The 17,722-nt window shown below is 57.0% G+C and overlaps 1 protein-coding gene across 3 annotated transcripts in view; it reads right to left on the bottom strand.

Annotated features, from left to right (window-relative positions):
- NTN1 (netrin 1) overlaps window positions 1–17,722 on the bottom strand; it is a 232,809-nt gene continuing 215,087 nt past the window's right edge. For all 3 annotated transcript variants that reach the window (XM_074388169.1, XM_039476683.2, XM_039476682.2), the window contains exon 7: window positions 1–4,312. In XM_074388169.1, coding sequence (XP_074244270.1) covers window positions 3,984–4,312 — 329 coding nt within the window. In that variant the 3' untranslated portion in view covers window positions 1–3,983. The remainder of the gene's footprint in view (window positions 4,313–17,722) is intronic.

The raw sequence follows: 17,722 nt of genomic DNA, 5'->3' as shown, positions 1-17,722 counted from the left end.
CAGTGTACAAGAGTTTATTTAATGATATCTGAATTTAGTTCTATCATGTGGGGCCCACATTACAAGTTCCATCTGGGTCCATTACAACTCTAACCACCCCCCCCCCCAAAAAGGAAAGAAACTTTAAAAAAAGAAAATCCACAACTTTTTCCATGTCATTAAATATATTCATATATAATAACCATAATATATTAGTATGCATTGGAAAGGGGCATTGACCCAAACAATACGTCATGGTCACAACTAAACATTTACAAGTCTGAGTGAACAGAAATCCAAAACACAGGAGGGGGCCGAGGGAGGAGGGGAGTGCATTTGGGAGCAGGGAAGGGGAATCAACGTCCAATGGCAGGAGTGGGACTGACTTGGCTTTTGGCAGGGGTGAGGCCCCACAAGTACACATTTTGATCCCCCGGTGTGCCGTGGCTGTGGCCCACAGGGATGTCTTGTCCACGGACCGTGGCCCAATGGCCCGTCAATGAGTCTAGTCTGGCCGCTCTCTGGGCTTCAAGGGGGCTTCCTTTAAGTGTTGATAGCCTAAGCGTCTTTCACTTTCTTGGAGGCAGGAACCATTCACCAGTCCCTTAGGGTCTCTTCTTGAGTTCAGTCTCATTCCAACCTGGGGTGCACCCTCTCCAGTGTGCCGCCATTGAGGCAGAGTTCCAGGAAGTCACTAAGGGCCCTGGAGCAGCTACCAGCCTCCCTGGGCTGTGACCCAGGTGTCCCTCCCTCCCTGGGCTATGACCCCAGGTGTCCCTCCCTCTGTCCCACATAGATGCCTCTGGGGATGCTGCCTCCTGCCCTGCTTTCCATGGACAGAAGCAGTGGGCAGACCACAGCCTGCAGTGAGTCCCGCGGACAGCCCTGTGTCTTCCCCCACACCCCGCAAATCTTGGGCATTACTGCGTGTCCGTAAAGCAGGCACTCAGCTGTCCGGGACACCGAACCACCCAGCTGGCAAGAAAGACGACAACTGGGGAACCTGTTGCAAAAACAAAGACTAAACGGGTATGTTTTTCTTTAAACACCTACATAGCACAATTCTGGTTAATACACTCTTCAAACTCAAAATCTAGTTCCGTTTTACATCCCTTCCTAACTGTACAAACCGGAACACCTCAATTCCCATTTCCCTCTGCTCCCTGGAGTGGAGCACGGGAGTGGAGGAGGGGTGTCTTCCCAAGGATGGTGCTCACCGCAGAGGCCGGGTGGAGGGGGGGCTGCAGTCGGGAGTGATGGGCTGCGTTCTGGCTGGGTGCGTGGATAGGAAGGGCAGCCCGTGATGACCATGCAATCTCAACAGTGACCTGGCCCCTAGCCTGGTGGATCTGGTCACCCTGATGCATTCCCCAAGGGCCAGGTCACTGGGTGGGCAGCCTGTGCCCTTGGGGTGCTGAGCTGGAGGGAGGGGCAGGAGAGTGGCTGAATTTACCGCAAGATACCTTGTTGCTTGGTGTGACGCTGGCTCTGTTGCTAAGGAGGCCTCAGAGACCACAAGTGCAAGCCCCTCACAGGACACCAGTGACACCCAGACCCAGGGTGGGATGTTGTGGAGCTGCCACAGCCTTTCTGTGCAGGGCGAATAAACCACACTGGCATAGACAGAAACAGGACAACTGCTCCAGCGGCATAGTGCCTTGTGATGTTGATGGCACCCAGCGGGCCACACTGGGCATCCGAGGGGTGCTGACAGCTTGGAGAGGGGCCCTGTCTTCTAGCCTCGGGCTGGATTCAGGGAAGCCAAATCCCCTTCCCAGGGCAGGTTTCTCTGCTCCCTGCCCCTGAGGCACCTCTGCCAGTCTCTCCTGGAATCTCTCCAACCACCCCCAGGCAGCCAAACCACCCTCTACCACCTCTTCAGAGAAGCCAAGGCCTGCCTTCCTGGAACCCGGAGCTGCCGTCTGGCGAGTCCGTCCCTGCGTGCCCACCACTTTGCTGTCTTCTGAAGATGTGATTGTTTGTGCCCATGTCCTACCCCACCCTGGGCTCCTGTTCTCCAGGCCAAATGCCAGTGTCCTCAAGAGGCAGTAACCAGGGCCAGGGGCTCAGTGGCCACTCCCCCAAGAGCACCCTCACAGCCTGCACAGGGATTGAGCGGGTGGGCTGCAGAGCAGGACTGCAGGGAGGGCCAGCATGGCCTGTGATCATAAGGTCGGGCTCTGGAGTCTGAGCCCCAGTCCTGCCACCAATTTGAGGCATGACCTTGGGCACGCGGACTCCAGTTTCCTTGCTGGTGATAGCAGGTCCCTGTCCCACAGGGTTGTCATGAGCACAGGCCGGGAGCATGCGGGTAAAGTGCCTGGCACACAGCAGGTGCTCAATAAATGGCAGCCATGATGCAGGCAGCAATGGGGAAGGCAGAGGGAAGACAGACCACCTCGGGGCTGAGCTTCATACTTGGTATGACCCTTCTTAGCAGCCAAACTCTGGCCGGGAAAGTGAAACCAATTTCCTGACCGTGAGGGACGCCAGGCCTCTAATTCAGTGCGCCAGGTGTGAGGACGTGGGCCAGAGGCCCAGGCTGTGCACAGAGCCCAGGAAGGCAGGGAGCCAGGAGGCCCCAGGGCACAGGAATGGACCCTGTGTGAGGCAGTCAGAACACGAGGGGCTGCCTGCTTCAGGACATCGTCTCTAGGAGATCTTAGAAGGAGGGCTGGGACACAGTGGAGGGCACGGGCAGACGCCACAAAGACTGTTTGGAAAGGCACAGGCAAGGCCTGGCTCAGGCCAGACCAAGACAGCTGCAGGGGGCAGGCCCAGCAGCCTCTGTGCCTTTTCTTAGGGAAGCCAGAATGGCCTGGTCATTTCTGCGCCCCTGCCCACCCATGGCTCAGGCACTCTGGTACTTCACTGAACCAGCAAACCGCATCCCAGCTCAAGCAAGACCCCTGCCCCAAGCCAGGCCCAAGTGCCTTCGCAACCTGCAGACTCCATGCTGGTTCAGGCCCTTTCCAGCTGTCGACATTGCTGAGGGGCCTTGCGGGAGCTGATGTCATTACATAAACAGTGTCACTGCGGTAAACCCAGCCAGTGCCCCTTCCCCCTCCCCTGGAAAATGTCATAAAAGGGGCGGTTTCCAACTTTCCAAAAGGAAACTCTCTGGGAGGTTTTGCCTTTGCGATGCCTCCTCCAACAGGCAGCTCCAGCATGAAGCTGTGACCACCCGGTTTGGGCTTCTCAGGGGTGTCCCTGAGCCCACTGCCCTCCGGATAGGCGAGAATCCTGGACCAGCCCCACACTGGGCAGGGGCTGAGGCAGGCAGCAGCAGGGGCCTCCTCTCCCCTCTCCACAGGTGAACCCCCCACCCCACCCCAAGACCCCACCCAGGAGGACCCACTCAGCAGGTGGCAGAGGCTGGCTAGACAGGCGGCTGTCCGCTCCCCAAATGCCGCCAGGCCCCTTCAGATGGAGCCCAGGCTGTGACAGCCCGGCGGTCGGTGGGGAATGCTAGACGGAAAGGGCCGGGGAGAAAGGGAGGGTTTCGTCTGCTGTATGTGGGGTGGTGGTTTGGTCGGTGCTCGGCGCCCCGCTCAGGACGCGGGCCTGAGAATTCACAGTTCTCCTCCCACCCTCCTCTCCGCGCCATCCACGTCCCGCGCCTGGGGCCCCAGTTGTGCGGTTCTGCGCCCGCCCCCGGGGCCCCAGGGCAGGCTGCCCCCAGCCCCTCCACGGCGGCCGCGCCCAGCCCCAGGGAAGCGCGTCTCTGCTCCGGAAGGAGCCCCGTGAGGTAGCTACGTCTCGTCCTCATTTCTCCAGGGCCCGGCCGGCCGCGCACCCCGCCCCGCGCGCACGCGGCTCCCGCCCGGGGCGCGCAGGGTGGGGCCGGCGAGGGCCCCGCCCCCCGCGCCGTGCGGCCCCGCCCCCTCCCTCCCCCCACCTGGGAAAGCCCTCGCGGGCCAAGTCCGCAGCGGCCCGGCCGAGGCGCCCACTCCAGCTCGGCCCGGCCCTGGCGCCCGCCCGCCTGCCCGCCTGCTGCCTCCGCGCTAGGCCTTCTTGCACTTGCCCTTCTTCTCCCGCTGCTGGAACTTGCGCAGCCGCCGCGCCCACGTGTCCCGCCACTGGATCACCAGGCTGCTCTTGTCCGCCACAATGCCGCTCTGGTCCGGAGAGTCCTCGGCGTTGCCCAGCAGCAGGTACTTCTTGAGGGGCTTAATTTTGGGACACTTGCAGGCGATGTCCCGCGAGCGGATCCACAGGCTCTGGTCGCCACGGCGGATGCGGCTCGTGCCCTGCTTGTACACGGAGATGATGTTCACCGTGAACTTCCACCAGTCCCCCGCCTTGTCCGCCTTCAGGATGTGGATCTGGACGGCTGCAAGGAAGCACGGGCAGGCGGGTGGGCCCACAGCTGCTGTGGCTAGGTCCACCCTGCCTGAGCCTGGGGAGAAGGGAAAGGAGACCCAGCACCAGGAAGTGACTGCAGAGGGTGTCCCACGGGGGAGCGCGTGGGCGGTGGCACGCTGATCCTAGACCTCAACCTGCTAACATCAGGGCCAAGGCCGCTGCTCCAAGAAGCCTTGTTTCCTACGCTTTGAGGGTGCCACCAGCACTGCCATGGGGACAAGCCATCTCCTGGCCTTGTCAAGGCCCACTTTGTCCCGGAAGCCTACAGGTGCTGCCCATGTTCCCAGCACTCTGGGCAAGCTCTGTCTGCCCAGGAGCAGTGCTGGGGAGGAATGGGAGGCTCCTCGGGAGTTCACTTCTCCAAAGGCCCGAGTTACTTGACACCAGGCCTCATGACACTCCACGTACACAGCCTGGCCCTCCAACCAGTCTCAGAAAACCATAGTGAGTCCTCCATGCTCAGGGGCAGAAGATGAGAACCCACCCTTTGGGGTGGCCATAGTGCCTTTTCCAGAGCCCCGGGGTCCTTGGACTGCCCACTTCCCATGCCTAAGCCATCCCTGCCAGGTGGCCTCCCTTCCTCTGTGCCACCCAAGGTCCCCAGACCATTCCTCTTCCTCCCAATTCTCTACCAGTATTTTCCCTAGTACATGGCTTCCTAAGCTGGAACATGCATCAGAATCCCCTGGGGGGCTTGTGAAAATACATACTGCTGGGCCCTGCCCCAGAGCTTCAGATTCAGCAGATCTGGGTGAGGCCCCAGAATATGCATTTCTCACAAGTTCCCAGGTGGTGCTGATGCCGTTGACTCGGGGACAAGTGTTACCAGATGTTAGTTCTGCAAGATAGTAAAGGAGACTTCAAAAATAAGAGATGCTTAAAAAATAAAGGAGAAACTTTGCTCCAGTAAGTTTGTGAAATACTAGGTTAAACAAAGTCAAGAGGTTCCTTACTGCAGGACTTTTCAGAGCCTTTAACCTAAGAATGTGTGTTGGTTTCTCAAAAAACCCTAACTGCAGAACCCTTTGGTTGGTGTATCTCAGGTCACCAGAGCCTTATGGGACCTTCTTGGGGACCTCTGGGGAGGTGGACACATGATCGCTACCCCCAGGCCAGGGGATACCTGGAGAAGCCTCTGCTGTACTCATCTCTATTCAAGAGAAACAGCCATCCTCTCACTCCCCTCCCCTAATCCTGCACTGTCAGAGCAGGGTCCTTTCCCCTCGCTGAGCCCAACCTCACACCCTGTATCCTTCACTGGGAAGAGAACCTTTATTCCCCCAGGCTAGGCCATGGAGTTGACTTGAGCCTTCCTGAGAAAGGAGCAGCAGCTTGAAGAAACCAAGACACAGGAAAGCCCCAGGGAATGCCCAGCGGTCATCGCCTCCCCACTTGCCACTCCAGACAATTGTCCCACCCCCAGCTCAGCCTGCCCTCCCCATTGGCCAGCTTCTGTCAATGTCTCTGGGGGCCAATCTGATCCTTCACTCCCAGGGCACCTCCCTGTCCCCTTCCTGAACCCACACATGGCCCAGCGGATGGAGAGGGACAGGTATAGCCAGGTGCAGGGGAGCACTGAATGCCAACAGACTCATCCTTCCAGGGTGAGGGAAGAGGACTTTCCCATATTTTCATTTCAACTGTTCCTGGGCATCCTGAACTTTGCACTCCAGTCTGAGGGCTCCAAAGAATGGCTGCCATGGCAACCGTTTCCATGTTTTTGTCACCAAGGGACTCAACGCTCAGTGTGAACTCTGGGTGGGGGGAGCCCTCCAGCCCAGAGAAGTGGCTGGGCCGAGTGTATTTGACTGTGCAGACAGAGGTCACCCTGGCAACTGAGTGCCCCTTAGCTAAGCAATGGGGGAGCCACCCCCGGCATCCCTGAGAGCCCTGCTTTCCTATCCCCAGGACTGAGCTGAATACAAATGAGCTGGGATACGGCTGATTCTGCTGTGCTCAACACCTCAGACCCCTTGCACAGCTGCTGTGTCTCCAGCAAGCATGGGCTGGAGCGGCCCAACAAGGATGCTGCAGAAGGCACTCTGGGCTGGGGCTCAGGGAGAGCGCAGCTTTGATCCCAGGCTCAGAGCATCTGTTGGTGCTGTGTGCTGAATTGTGCCCCAACAAATTCCTCTGTTGAAACCCTATCCCCCTGTACTTCACAGAGTGCCTTTACTTGGACATAGAGTCTTTAAAGTATAATTAAGTACCCATTAAAATTTAACAAAACGTGCCAACCGAGTGCGGTGGCTCATGCCTACAATCCTAGTACTTTGGGAGGCTGAGGTGGACCAGTCACGAGGTCAAGAGATCAAGACCATCCTGGCCAACATGGTGAAACCCTGTCTCTACTAAAAATACAAAAATTAGCTGGGTGTGGTGGCGGGTGCCTGCAGTCCCCACTACTCGGGAGGCTGAGGCAGGAGAATTGCTTGAACTCTGGAGGCAGAGGTTGCAGTAAGCCAAGATCACGCCACTGCACTCCAGCATGGCGACAGAGTGAGACTCCATCTTAAAAAAAAAAAAAAAAAAAAAGTTAACAAAATGTAAGTATAATTAAGATGAGATCATTAGGGTGGGCCCCCTGACCCGTGTCCTTATAAGAGGAGCTAAGAACACGGACACACAGAGGGAATACCCTGTAAGGACGCCAGAAGGTGGCCATCTACAAGTCAGGAGAGGACTCTGAAGAAAGCAACCCTGCTGACACCTTGGCCTTGGACTTCCAGCCTCCAGAGCTGTAAATAAATTTCTGTTGTTTAAGCCACTCAGTCTGTGGTACTTTGTTCTGGCAGCCCTAGAGGCTAATACAATTAATCTTGAAGATCCTGGGGATCTTGGGCTTCTGCTCAGGGCCAGGCAGAAGGGCAGATCCAGCAGAGTCTCAAGTTTGCTGAGAAGAGGCTAGACACAGAGCTGGCTGGAGAAGGTCTAGCCTTAGATTCCTCCAGAGGCCTCCCAGGGGATCTTCCCATTCCCTGGAGTCCTGCAAGAACGTGGCCCTGCATAGCAGAAGGGCTGATGAGCCCTGCCCAACCCTCTCTAGTCTCTGAGCTTCCTCCTCTCAGTGAATGTTCTGGAAACCAGGCCTGGCATCCAAAGCAGCCCCTGTACTTCTCCAGACACGCCACAGAGTCGTGAAGGGGACCTGCTTAACTGCCTAACACCAAGGGCAAAGCCCTGAAGGGTACCCTCCCCTGGACACCTTGCTGTCAGGAGTCCAGAGGGACAGAGCAATGGACACTGGTCAGTCAGGACAAAGCAACTGGCCCTTGTTCTTCCACCTCCAGCAGATCCCAACAACTCCACAGGTGGGAGCTGTCCTGGCCGCAGGGGACAGGGGCAGGAGCAGGAGCAGGGAATGGTAGGACTCGTGATTATGCTGGAAAAAGGCCACATTTCCACTACCCTTGGCAACACCGCTACACATTACACAGCCCACCAAGTATGAGCTACACATGCCGTGCGTGGGCCAAGCCCCTGCCATTCACATACAGCCGAAAATATTCAAACTGTGCCTTGCGGCAGTGACCTCAAACAGACCTGCCCCGCAGCCTCTGGAAGCACAGCATCAGCAGCCACGTGTCACTCTGCTGGGGCTGCTGTCACCTCTGACCAACCTCCGGTTTGAAGCAAGGAATGATGGGGATCTCTGGGCTACACGGAGCTTGGGGACCCTTCCAACCCAGATGTACCTGAGATGTCACCCAACCAGGGGGCTTGGCACAGTGGGCTACGGGCAGCTCTGTCCATCCTAGGACCATGGCCTCGAGGATGGGCTTCTATGCTTTTAACGTTAGTGTCCCCCTACAAATTCTTAGGTTAGAACTTGATATCCAGTGTGAGACTATCAAGAAGCAGGATCTTTGGGACATGACTAAATCATGAGGATTTCACCTTGTGGATGGGATCAGAGCCCTTATAAGAAGAGGCTGCAGCTAGTTCCCTTGCCCTTTCCTTGGTGGGAACACAGCAAGAAGGCAGCATTTCAGAGGCAGAGAGCAAGCCCTCACCACTGGCACCTTGATCTTGGACTTCCCAGCCTCCAGAACTATGAGCAATCAGTTTCTGTTGTTTATTAATCACTCCATCTAAGGGATTTTGTTGCAGCAGCCCAGAACTGACTAAGACACACCCACATGATGAAACTCACCCCAAGCTAATTAGCCTCGGCCCTTAGCATGCCTGAATTCCCACTGTCCTTACACTGATGTTCTAAATGTTGTCTTTAACAAAACTGGAATGGGGTGGTGGGGGAGCTCTGCTAAGGATCCCCCACCCTGTGTTCAGAAAGGAGACCGATGAGATTGCTCCGAGAAAGGCAGACTGTGAGGTCAGACCAGAGAGATGGGAGGTGTGCTGACAGCCCTTAAAGGAGGGACTGCTGACTGGGCGAGGTGGTTCACACCTGTAATCCCAGCACTTTGGGAGGCTGAGGCAGGTGGATCACCTGAGGTCGGGAGTTTGAGACCAGCCTAGACAACATGGTGAAACCCTGTCTCTACTAAAAATAGAAAAAATTAGCCAGGCGTAGTGGTGGGCACCTGTAATCCCAGCTACTCGGCAGGCTGAGGCAGGAGAATCACTTGAATCCCGGAGGTGGAGGTTGCAGTGAGCCAAGATCACGCCACTGCACTCCAGCCTAGGCAGCAAGAGTGAAACTCCGTCTCAAAAAAAAAAAAAAAAAAAAAAAAAAAAAAAAAAAAAATTAGGGACTGCTGATGTACAGAAAGAGGTTGCTGTCTTAAGCCAGAATGGCCGTTCTCTGAAGCAGAGACAAGGAAGTCAATGAGGCAGATGCTAGCAGAGCCCCTCAGCCCTGCCTGGGAGGGAGCCTGGCCTCAGCCTGCTGGTGCTTCTGGCCTTACCGTAAGTGCTCAATGGCTGCATCCCAGGCTCCACAGCTGAACTTCATCCTCCCTTCTTCTGAGCTCTTGCTGCCCCCAGAGCTGAGCAAGTGCTACAAGTGAGCGGGTATGTTCTTCCCAGGGGGCTCTGCTCAGGGCTGGGCTCTGCTATCAGTGCAGACAAAACCAGGGCTGGGATGTGGGAACTGGAACCCTCCAGGCTGAATGGGTTAGGTTGACTGCAAGCCCAACAGAGCCCTGGTGAGCCCTGGTGCGCCACAGAGAGAAGGCACATCTGCAAGTAGAGCAGATGCCCATGGGAAAGGAGAGAGCTGGCCTCCGCTGTCCAGGCCCTCGGCCCCTGGCTGAGCTTTGTCTTCTGGCCTTGCTGCCTGTGAGCCACCCGGCATCTGTGCAATAAACCCTCCTTTCCTGCATCCAGCTACAGAGCTCTGTGAACAAGGCTGTCGGGGGCAGGGGGGAGTAAGCAGCCATCCCTACCAGCAGTTCTGGGATTCACAGGAAGGTCTTTCATGCCAAGAACTCTCTCAATCACCAGGGCAGCATGAGCCAAGAGGACTGACTCCCCTTGCCCTAACCCACACCTGCTGCCCAGCTAGAGGGGCATGCTCCTTACTCCGCCCCCACAGCAGATGCCCACATGGGTCTCTGGAGGGCTGGCCAGGGCTCTGAGGAGGCGATAGGGGGGCTGATGGCTAGGTCCACTGGGGCCAGAGTCAACAAGGGCAACCTGGAGCAATGTGTAGTTGGTTCTGGCTGAGGGATGGGGGGCTAGGAGGCAGCCCAAGGGCAGGCTGGGTGCCTTGAGCACTTGCCTTGGGCAAGGGTGGCAGAAGTCAACCTGCCTAGCCTCGAGTGTCTTTTCAGCTGCTGCTTCCCACCGCCCTGGCTGCAGTGCAAGGCACGGTACGTGTGTCTTCTCCAGAGAAGTAAGCATCTGGTCTTCCTTCCTGGGGTACCTCAACCTCCCCAGAGTCCCAATGCTGGGGGCATTTCCAGGCCATCAAAGGCAACCCGAAGAGTGAGGCGCTCCAGGTCACAGCCGATGCTTGGATTCTTCCAGAGGGGGACTTGGTGTCCCACGACAGCCTTGTCCTCCGTCCAAACCCCAGTCCATCCAAAGCCTTCCTCCCGGCTCCAGCCCGGGCCCGGGAGCCACCACAGCCTGTGAGCTCTGGGCCTTCTGAGGACCCTGCACTGTCACCACCCCAGAAAGTCAGTGGCAGGAGTCGATGGGAGCTGACGGATGCCCCTCCTTGCAGATTTGGGGGGCCTCCTGCTGGGATCAAAGCTCCCTGCCACAGGGCCAGGTTGCAGGAAAGCTGTCTGGCCAGTGCAGAAGTTACAGACGCCGCTCATTCATCTCCCTGCGGGGAACTGACACACCACGGGGTAAGAAAGGCCCAGCCGGGAATCAACAACCCACAGGCTGGGCCCTGGGGGAGTGGCTGAGGCACAGACTCTGGGGACTGCTGGCTCTTCTCCTTTCCCTGGCAAGTCCTGAGTGCCTGAGCACGTGGGACACCTCGGCGAGGACGCTTCCTGCCTCCTGGAAGTCCCCTAGATTTATGGGCTGCTCCAGGTGGGCCCCCATTGGCTCCCCTACAGTTTCCTCTCCCAAGGAGGCTGGGGTGGTCAGCCCCTCCCCTCCCCCACCCACCCATACCTTCCTGTTGGGCCGGTCCAGCTAGGGGAGGCTTGTCACCCATCTGCCTCGGAAACAGCGGCCAGGACAAATCGGGGGGAGGAGAACAGGAACCCCACAGAAACCATGAAAGCTGCGCAGCCCCATAAATCTCCTGCTGTGGAAAGCGTGTCACGAGCTGCAGCTGCTTTCCCGAAACGCAGCTCTGACCACATGCTTCCCAGGCCCTGCAAAGGGAGGAAGGGCTGCCAGAGGCAAGGCTTGCTTTCAGCGATGCTTCTCTGCCCAGAGAAACGCCCACTCCCTGCCGGCGAGTGCAGAAGAGGGGCCACCACGCCTGGGACTGGGGATCACAGCGGCCACTGCCTGGTTTACATCAAATGAGGCAGAAGGCTGGAGGCTCACTGTGGCCAGACCTGGCAATGGCCCCTGCTGCCCTCGGGAGCCCTCAGGAATCCTGAGTCTGCCATCTCCTGCCACGTGCCTGCCACCAGGACCCTGCCTCAGGACTCAGACAAGATTAGGACATCCAACTCAGAGCTGCTGGAGCTTCCCCTCAACCACAGACAGAACAGGATGACCCTCTCTCTCAGAACCGAAAGCAGGGTGGATGCTGCCTCAGTTTCCCTGGCTAGGTCCTGGTGCTTGGGCTCTGTTCTGGGGAAGGGAGGTAGGGTTAAGTGTCTGAGACCATTTGGTGGCCCGGGGGTCCCCGGAGGAGAGGGCATTAAGAGGTCTTAGAATTAGAGAGCCAGACCATGGGAAGGAGACCAGCCCTGTCCCCTGGGAGGTGGGCACAGTCAGGCCTGGCCTGTCCAGCTCTGCACCCTGAGGCTCAGCAGTGAGAAGAGATCAGGGGACTGCATCCTTCTTTGCAAGAGGCTTAAGTAGGGGGGTGGACATGGGCCCTTCCCTGCCGTAGCTGGGGCGCCCTTAGCCTGGGGGCTGCTGCCTCCCGTAGTGCAGCCTGGGGAGAGCCTCCTGCCCAGGGAGGAGCCGCAGCTGCCTCCCTCTCCTGTTAAGAGGAACTGAAGCAGCCTGGCTGCCTCTGAATTCCACGCTTGTCCCTCCCACCCTTTAAGGGGCAGGGCCCACCAGAGACAGGGACATGGCTGTCAGAGTCATCCTGGAGGGTGGACATTGCTCCCCTCACCTCTGACTCTGCCCCAGCGCCCCCAGGCTGGCTGGGGCAGCCAACCAGCTCCCTGCACAACAAGGGCATCTGCGAGGACAGGGCCAGCTGGATGTGCCATCGGGACCCACCGAGTAGGAAGGTGGAGCAGTGAGCATCCCCCCAACCCCCACCTGGGCTGGCACCCTCGGCAGCAATGGGGGCCCATTGGAGAAAGGAAAGAGGGAAGGGACCAGCCTCCCCTGACATGGGCTCATTCCAGTCCCCCTTCGCCTTCAGCTGGAGGGCTTGGTGTGGAGGGCGCTTTGGCCAGAGGCCTACCAGGGCTGCAGATGTATTATTAACACCACACCACAGAGCGGGAGTGGCCTGGCTCAGAAGCCCTCAAACACTGCCCACTTCCCCAAGGTACCACCTCCAGCAAACCCCTCTGCCTCACAGCCAAGAGCATCCCCTCCCTGCAAACCAGGCTGGCATTTCCAGGCCACTTCCAGGGCACCCTGGCATGGAGCCCTGTCCCATGTGGGGTGAGCATCCATGCACCCTCTACACATGGGACTTGGCTCGGAACAGCTGTCAGCTCCTAAAGTCAAGCCACCTTCAAAATCTGCTTCCCCGAGGAGACCTGAAGGCAACAGCTGAGACCTGGGAGCCACAGCGGGGTGGGGGCAGCTGAGCCACTGTGTAGTTGATCGACTCAGGGGCAGAGGCTTGCAAAGGTGCCTCCCAAAGCTCCCACAGGCTACCTGGGAGGCTGGGGTACACCCTGGGTGCCCCATGGTATCTCAGAGGCCTGAGCCCAGCACCGGCAGAGCTGAGCTGGCAGGTTTGTGAAGACTTTGGGACAGGTCTTGGGGAGGAAGCCCAGGAACAATGACAGGGGTGCTGAGGTCCTCAGTGCCAAAGGCACTCAGCCCAGGGGAGGGCCACCTGGCACGCCTCATCAAATGCCCACCTCAGCCATGTATCAGTGGGAGAAACGCTCTGTGGTCACAGAGACACAGGGCCTGGCTGAGCCAGAAGAGGACTAGTGTTTCCTGCCTGGTGTCCCCAGCCCGGCACTCCGGGCACCTTGGACAGATCCCCACCCCACCCCGACTCTGAGCTTTGTTGTCCCCATCTGTAACAGGGCAGGAGATCGAATTCATCAGATGCCTCTGGCGCCCCTTAGAGCCGTCCCTCCCCACCCCTTCTTCCTAAAATCAAGATGCTCAGAGGAGGGGAAAACGCATAGGGAGAGACAAGAGGAAGCTCCAGGAAGGGGGCAGATGAGGGCCAGGAAGCTGCCCAGATCCCAGGGAGGGCCCATCTGGACCCACCTCCCCTCTCCGGGCTCCCGCTCTTCGGGTGGCAAGTCACTGTGCTGGGAAAGGCTGCATCCTCCCAGAGCTGCCAGGATGCCCCGGCATTGTAGCACCCTGCCCCCACCCGGCTCTCACCGAAGGGAGCTTCCTGTGGGCGCAGGGGCTTTTTTGACGAGCTGTCATGGGGACTTACTGACCCTCCCTGGCCAACCTGGTGGTCACCCACATTCCACGACCTCAGGCTGACTCACGAGGACACAGCTCCACATCTGGTCTCCATATGGGGCTGGCACTCTAGTGGGGGAGGTCACATCTGGTGGGAGAAATCAGAGGATTCCCCAGGGGCCGATGACCCCAGGGAAGGGTCAGCAAGCCACTGAAACACCATGCCACGTGCTGCCCGCTGGTCTACGTCCTGTTCCCTGGATGGGGTCGGGGGGAGGCAAGGCTCAGGGGAGGTGGCCTCTCGCAGCCATCACACCAGCTGCCTCTGGGCCCACAGCAGGGGCCCTGACCTTGGGGGACAGCTCCCAGGGCACTCCTCTAACATCTGTGCCCACGTTGAAGACACAGTAACTTCATCCCTACGAAGGGGCTGATAACCTGTCCAGCTCTCTGCACTTGAAGGGACTGAGCCTGATCGGGAATCGCCATTGACTCCAAGACCAAGAAAAGGAGAGAGGGTGCTACTGAGCACAAGAGTCCGTCATTGGCCGAGAGGCCCCGAGTCCCCGAGGCTAGCTAGAGACAAGAGGTAGGAGTGGTGAGATCCTCCTCACCCCAGCTCATCTGATTCCCAGCCTAAGTGACTGGACAAGGGCTGAGCAGGATGGGGCCCCACCCACCAGCGCCTCCGCCAGCCCTGCTCACCACCGCCCACCACGCTCTGACCCACAGCAGCTCCACGGTGAGCCAGTCACTTCTGCCACTGCCTCTTCTCCATGCCCGCCTCCATTGCCAGTGGCAGCTAGGTCTCCCCACTCGCCATCAGGGGTCTTCCTCGAAGCTTTCTCCACCACACGGCCATGCCCATCACCAATCCCACCTCTGCCACCGCCACCCACTACCACCAACATCCCTGCCACTATGCCAGTGCCCCTGTTCCATCGTCTCAGATATCCCAGCACCACGGTGCCCTCTCCTGCCTGTTTGCCCATGAAGATGTCTCTATGGCCTCTCCTCGGAGGCTCATCTGGAGTCAAGGGCCCCGTCGAGGTCCCAGGTCTTGAGTATTCTAAAGGACTGCCGCGCCTACTCCTGCTGCCGAAGCCTTGCCTCCCTGCTTTGGGAAAGAACAAGGTCTCAGCCATGGAGTACTTAATCCTGTGCATGGTATTTCATCTTACGGAGTCTCAGTGTCTCACTGACAAGAATGAAAATCCCTCCCTCGAAAGGTGTCTGTGTGTGGAGATTAAGTAAGGATGAGCGCCAAGCTGTGATGTGCCTGGTCCAGGGCCCGGCAGCGGGAGGGAACAGTCATCGGCTGGGCAAGCCCTCTCCTTGGCTTCCACTGCCCCTGGAGGTTCCGGGCACACGGAGGGCACGGTCATGCAAATCAGAGTTCTGTTCAGGTCCCCAGGCCCACTGCTTCCACGGACCCCCAAGAGAGCACACAAGCACATGCACGTGTGTGTGCACACACACACAAAGTCACACACACAGTCACACACAGAGTCACAGTCACACACACATACAGAGTCACACACATAGACTCACAGTCACAGTACATACACAGTCACATAGTGTCACACACAGAGTCACAGTCACACACAGTCACAGTCACACAGTCACAGAGTCACAGTCACAGCCACACAGAGTCACATACACAGTCACACAGCCACACACAGTCACAGTCACACACACAGTCACACATATAGAGTCACCTACACAGTCACACAGCCACACAGTCACAGTACACACACAGAGTCACACACACAGTCACACAGTCACACATACAGTTACAGTTGCAGTCTCACAAACACATTCACACACACAGTCACATACAGAGTCACACACAGACATACAGCCACAGTCACACACAGTCACATACAGAGTCATGTACAGTCACACACAGTCACACACGGAGTAACACAGAGTCACAGTCACACAGTCACATGCAGTCACACACAGTCACACACACAGTCACACGCAGAGTCACACACAGTCACACATACAGAGTCACACGCAGAGTCACACAGTCACACAGTCACACACACACAGTCACATACAGTCACATACACAGTCACACACACGGTCACATGCAGCCACACACAGTCACACACACACAGCCGAACAGACTGGCTTCTCCCACAGATGTCAACATAACTTCCCCCTTGAGTTGTATCCTCAGAAATCATTCTTGTGGGATGTCAGGAGGAATACTTGAGGCAAATCATCCTGTGAGAAGCATTTTGATTTTTCCATCTGGTGGTGCCAAAATGTCTTTCAACAAAAGGGGTGACTAATAAACATTTCTGGGAACGAATAGCTTTTCCAAGAACTGGCAGAAGTGAGATGATCTCACCTTTCAGAATGTGAGCTGTCTGTCTCCCCCTCATTCTCAGTCCCAGGGAGTAGGAAGAGGCCAGCGGGGGCACCCAGGCCACCTGAGGCAGGGGCTCCAGGCGGGGTGGGAGCCACCACATGTCCATGTGAGCCAGAGGGGTCAGAGTGGCGTCTGCAAATGGATGCAACTGACCAGGCCCACACCAGCCACTCTCCATCCTCCTTGGGCCCCACGCTGCACCAAACGCCTCCACCCTTATTCTTCTCCCAGTTCCCTGTGCTATGCCCAGCTTCTTGCTTGGAGACGTTCCTCCCTCCACCTGGGAGCCCTGCTTTGCCCACTGAGCACCAGCTACTCAGGTTCCCTCCTCCAGGAAGCCTTCCAGCCTTCGCCCTCTTTAGAGGATGGGCCATATTCTGTGTGTGCCCACCTCTGGCTGCAACTTGGCCACACCCCCTCCTTCTGTGGCTCTCATCTGTGTGTCCTCTCTCTTCCTAGATTGTAAGCTCCCTGAGGGTCAACACTTTACCTAACGCAAATCTGCAAGCTCATCACCCAGGGCAGGATGGGGCCTACAGCCAGCACTCAAGGAATGGGTGTGGAGGGGTGGTTGGGGGTAGAAATGGGTGTGCAAGGGGTTAGGACTTCTCGGGATGTGCATTGCTGTGACAGTGTGTAATGTGTGCATGTGTGTGATGGTGTGTGAATGTGTGATGGTGTTTGTGTGATGGTGTGTAGTGGTGTGTGTGTGTGATGGTGTGTGCATGTGTGATGTGACGCGTGTAATGTGTGATAGTGTGTGCACATGTGTAATGTATGTGGGGTGTGTAATGATGTGTGTGTGATTGCATGTGTGTGTATGGCATGTGTGCCTGTGTGATAAAGTTTGCATGTGTCTATGCGTGATGGTGTGTGTGTGCTCATGTATGGTGTGTATGTGATGGTGTATGTGTTTGATGATATGTGTGATGTGTGTGATGGTGTGTGTGATGTGTGTGTGGTTTGTGTGCCTATGTGACAGAGTGTGTCTGTGTGTGATGGTCTACCTGTGTTTGATGTGTGTGGTGTGTGTGTGATGGTGTGCGTGCATGTATGTGTGGTATGTGTGCCTGTATGATAGTGTGTGTGTGATGTGGTGTGTGTGCCTGTGTGATAAAGTGTGAGATGGTGTATCTGTGTTTGAATTGATGTGTGTGGTATGTATGTGCATGTGTGTGTGGTATGTGTGCCTATGTGATAAAGTTTGTGTATGCATCTGTGTGTGGTCTGTGTGCCTGTGCGTGATGTTGTATCTGTGTTGTGTGTGGTATGTGTTCATGAGTGTGGTATGTGTGCCTGTGTGACAAAGTGTGTGGTGTGTGATGGTGTGTGTATCTGATATGTGTGGTGTGTGATGGTGTGTGTGTGCCTGAGTGTGATGGTTTCTGTGTTTGATGTGTGTCGTGTGTGATGTGTGTGTGTGCATGCATGTGTGGTATGTGTGCTTGTGTGATAAAGTGTGTGTCTGTGTGTGTGATGGTGTATGTGTTTGATGTGTGTGGTGTGTGTGTGTGTGATGGTGTATGTGTTTGATGTGTGTGGTGTGTGACGTGTGTGTGTGCATGCATGTGTGGTATGTGTGCTTGTGTGATAAAGTGTGTCTGTGACTGTGTGTGATGGTGTATGTGTTTGATGTGTGGTGTGTGTGTGATGATGTGTGTGTGCCTGAGTGTGATGGTTTCTGTGTTTGATATGTGGTGTGTGTGATGGTGTGTATGTGCACGAGTGTGTGGTATGCGTGCCTGTGAGTGGTATGAACGTGAGCACGGCAGTCGTGTGAGACGTGGGATGCGGCAGACGGGAGGAGGTGAGTGCGGCTGGAACAGTGGAGCTTCTCGAGGAGCCCAGGGACGGGATGGGAGGAAGGCGTCAGAAGGGAGAGGG

Source organism: Saimiri boliviensis, chromosome 17, assembly GCF_048565385.1.
Source record: "Saimiri boliviensis isolate mSaiBol1 chromosome 17, mSaiBol1.pri, whole genome shotgun sequence".
In the NCBI taxonomy this organism is placed as follows: domain Eukaryota; kingdom Metazoa; phylum Chordata; class Mammalia; order Primates; family Cebidae; genus Saimiri; species Saimiri boliviensis.
The sequence above is the reverse complement of the archived record's forward strand: the minus strand, read 5'-3'. Positions and strand labels throughout refer to the sequence as shown.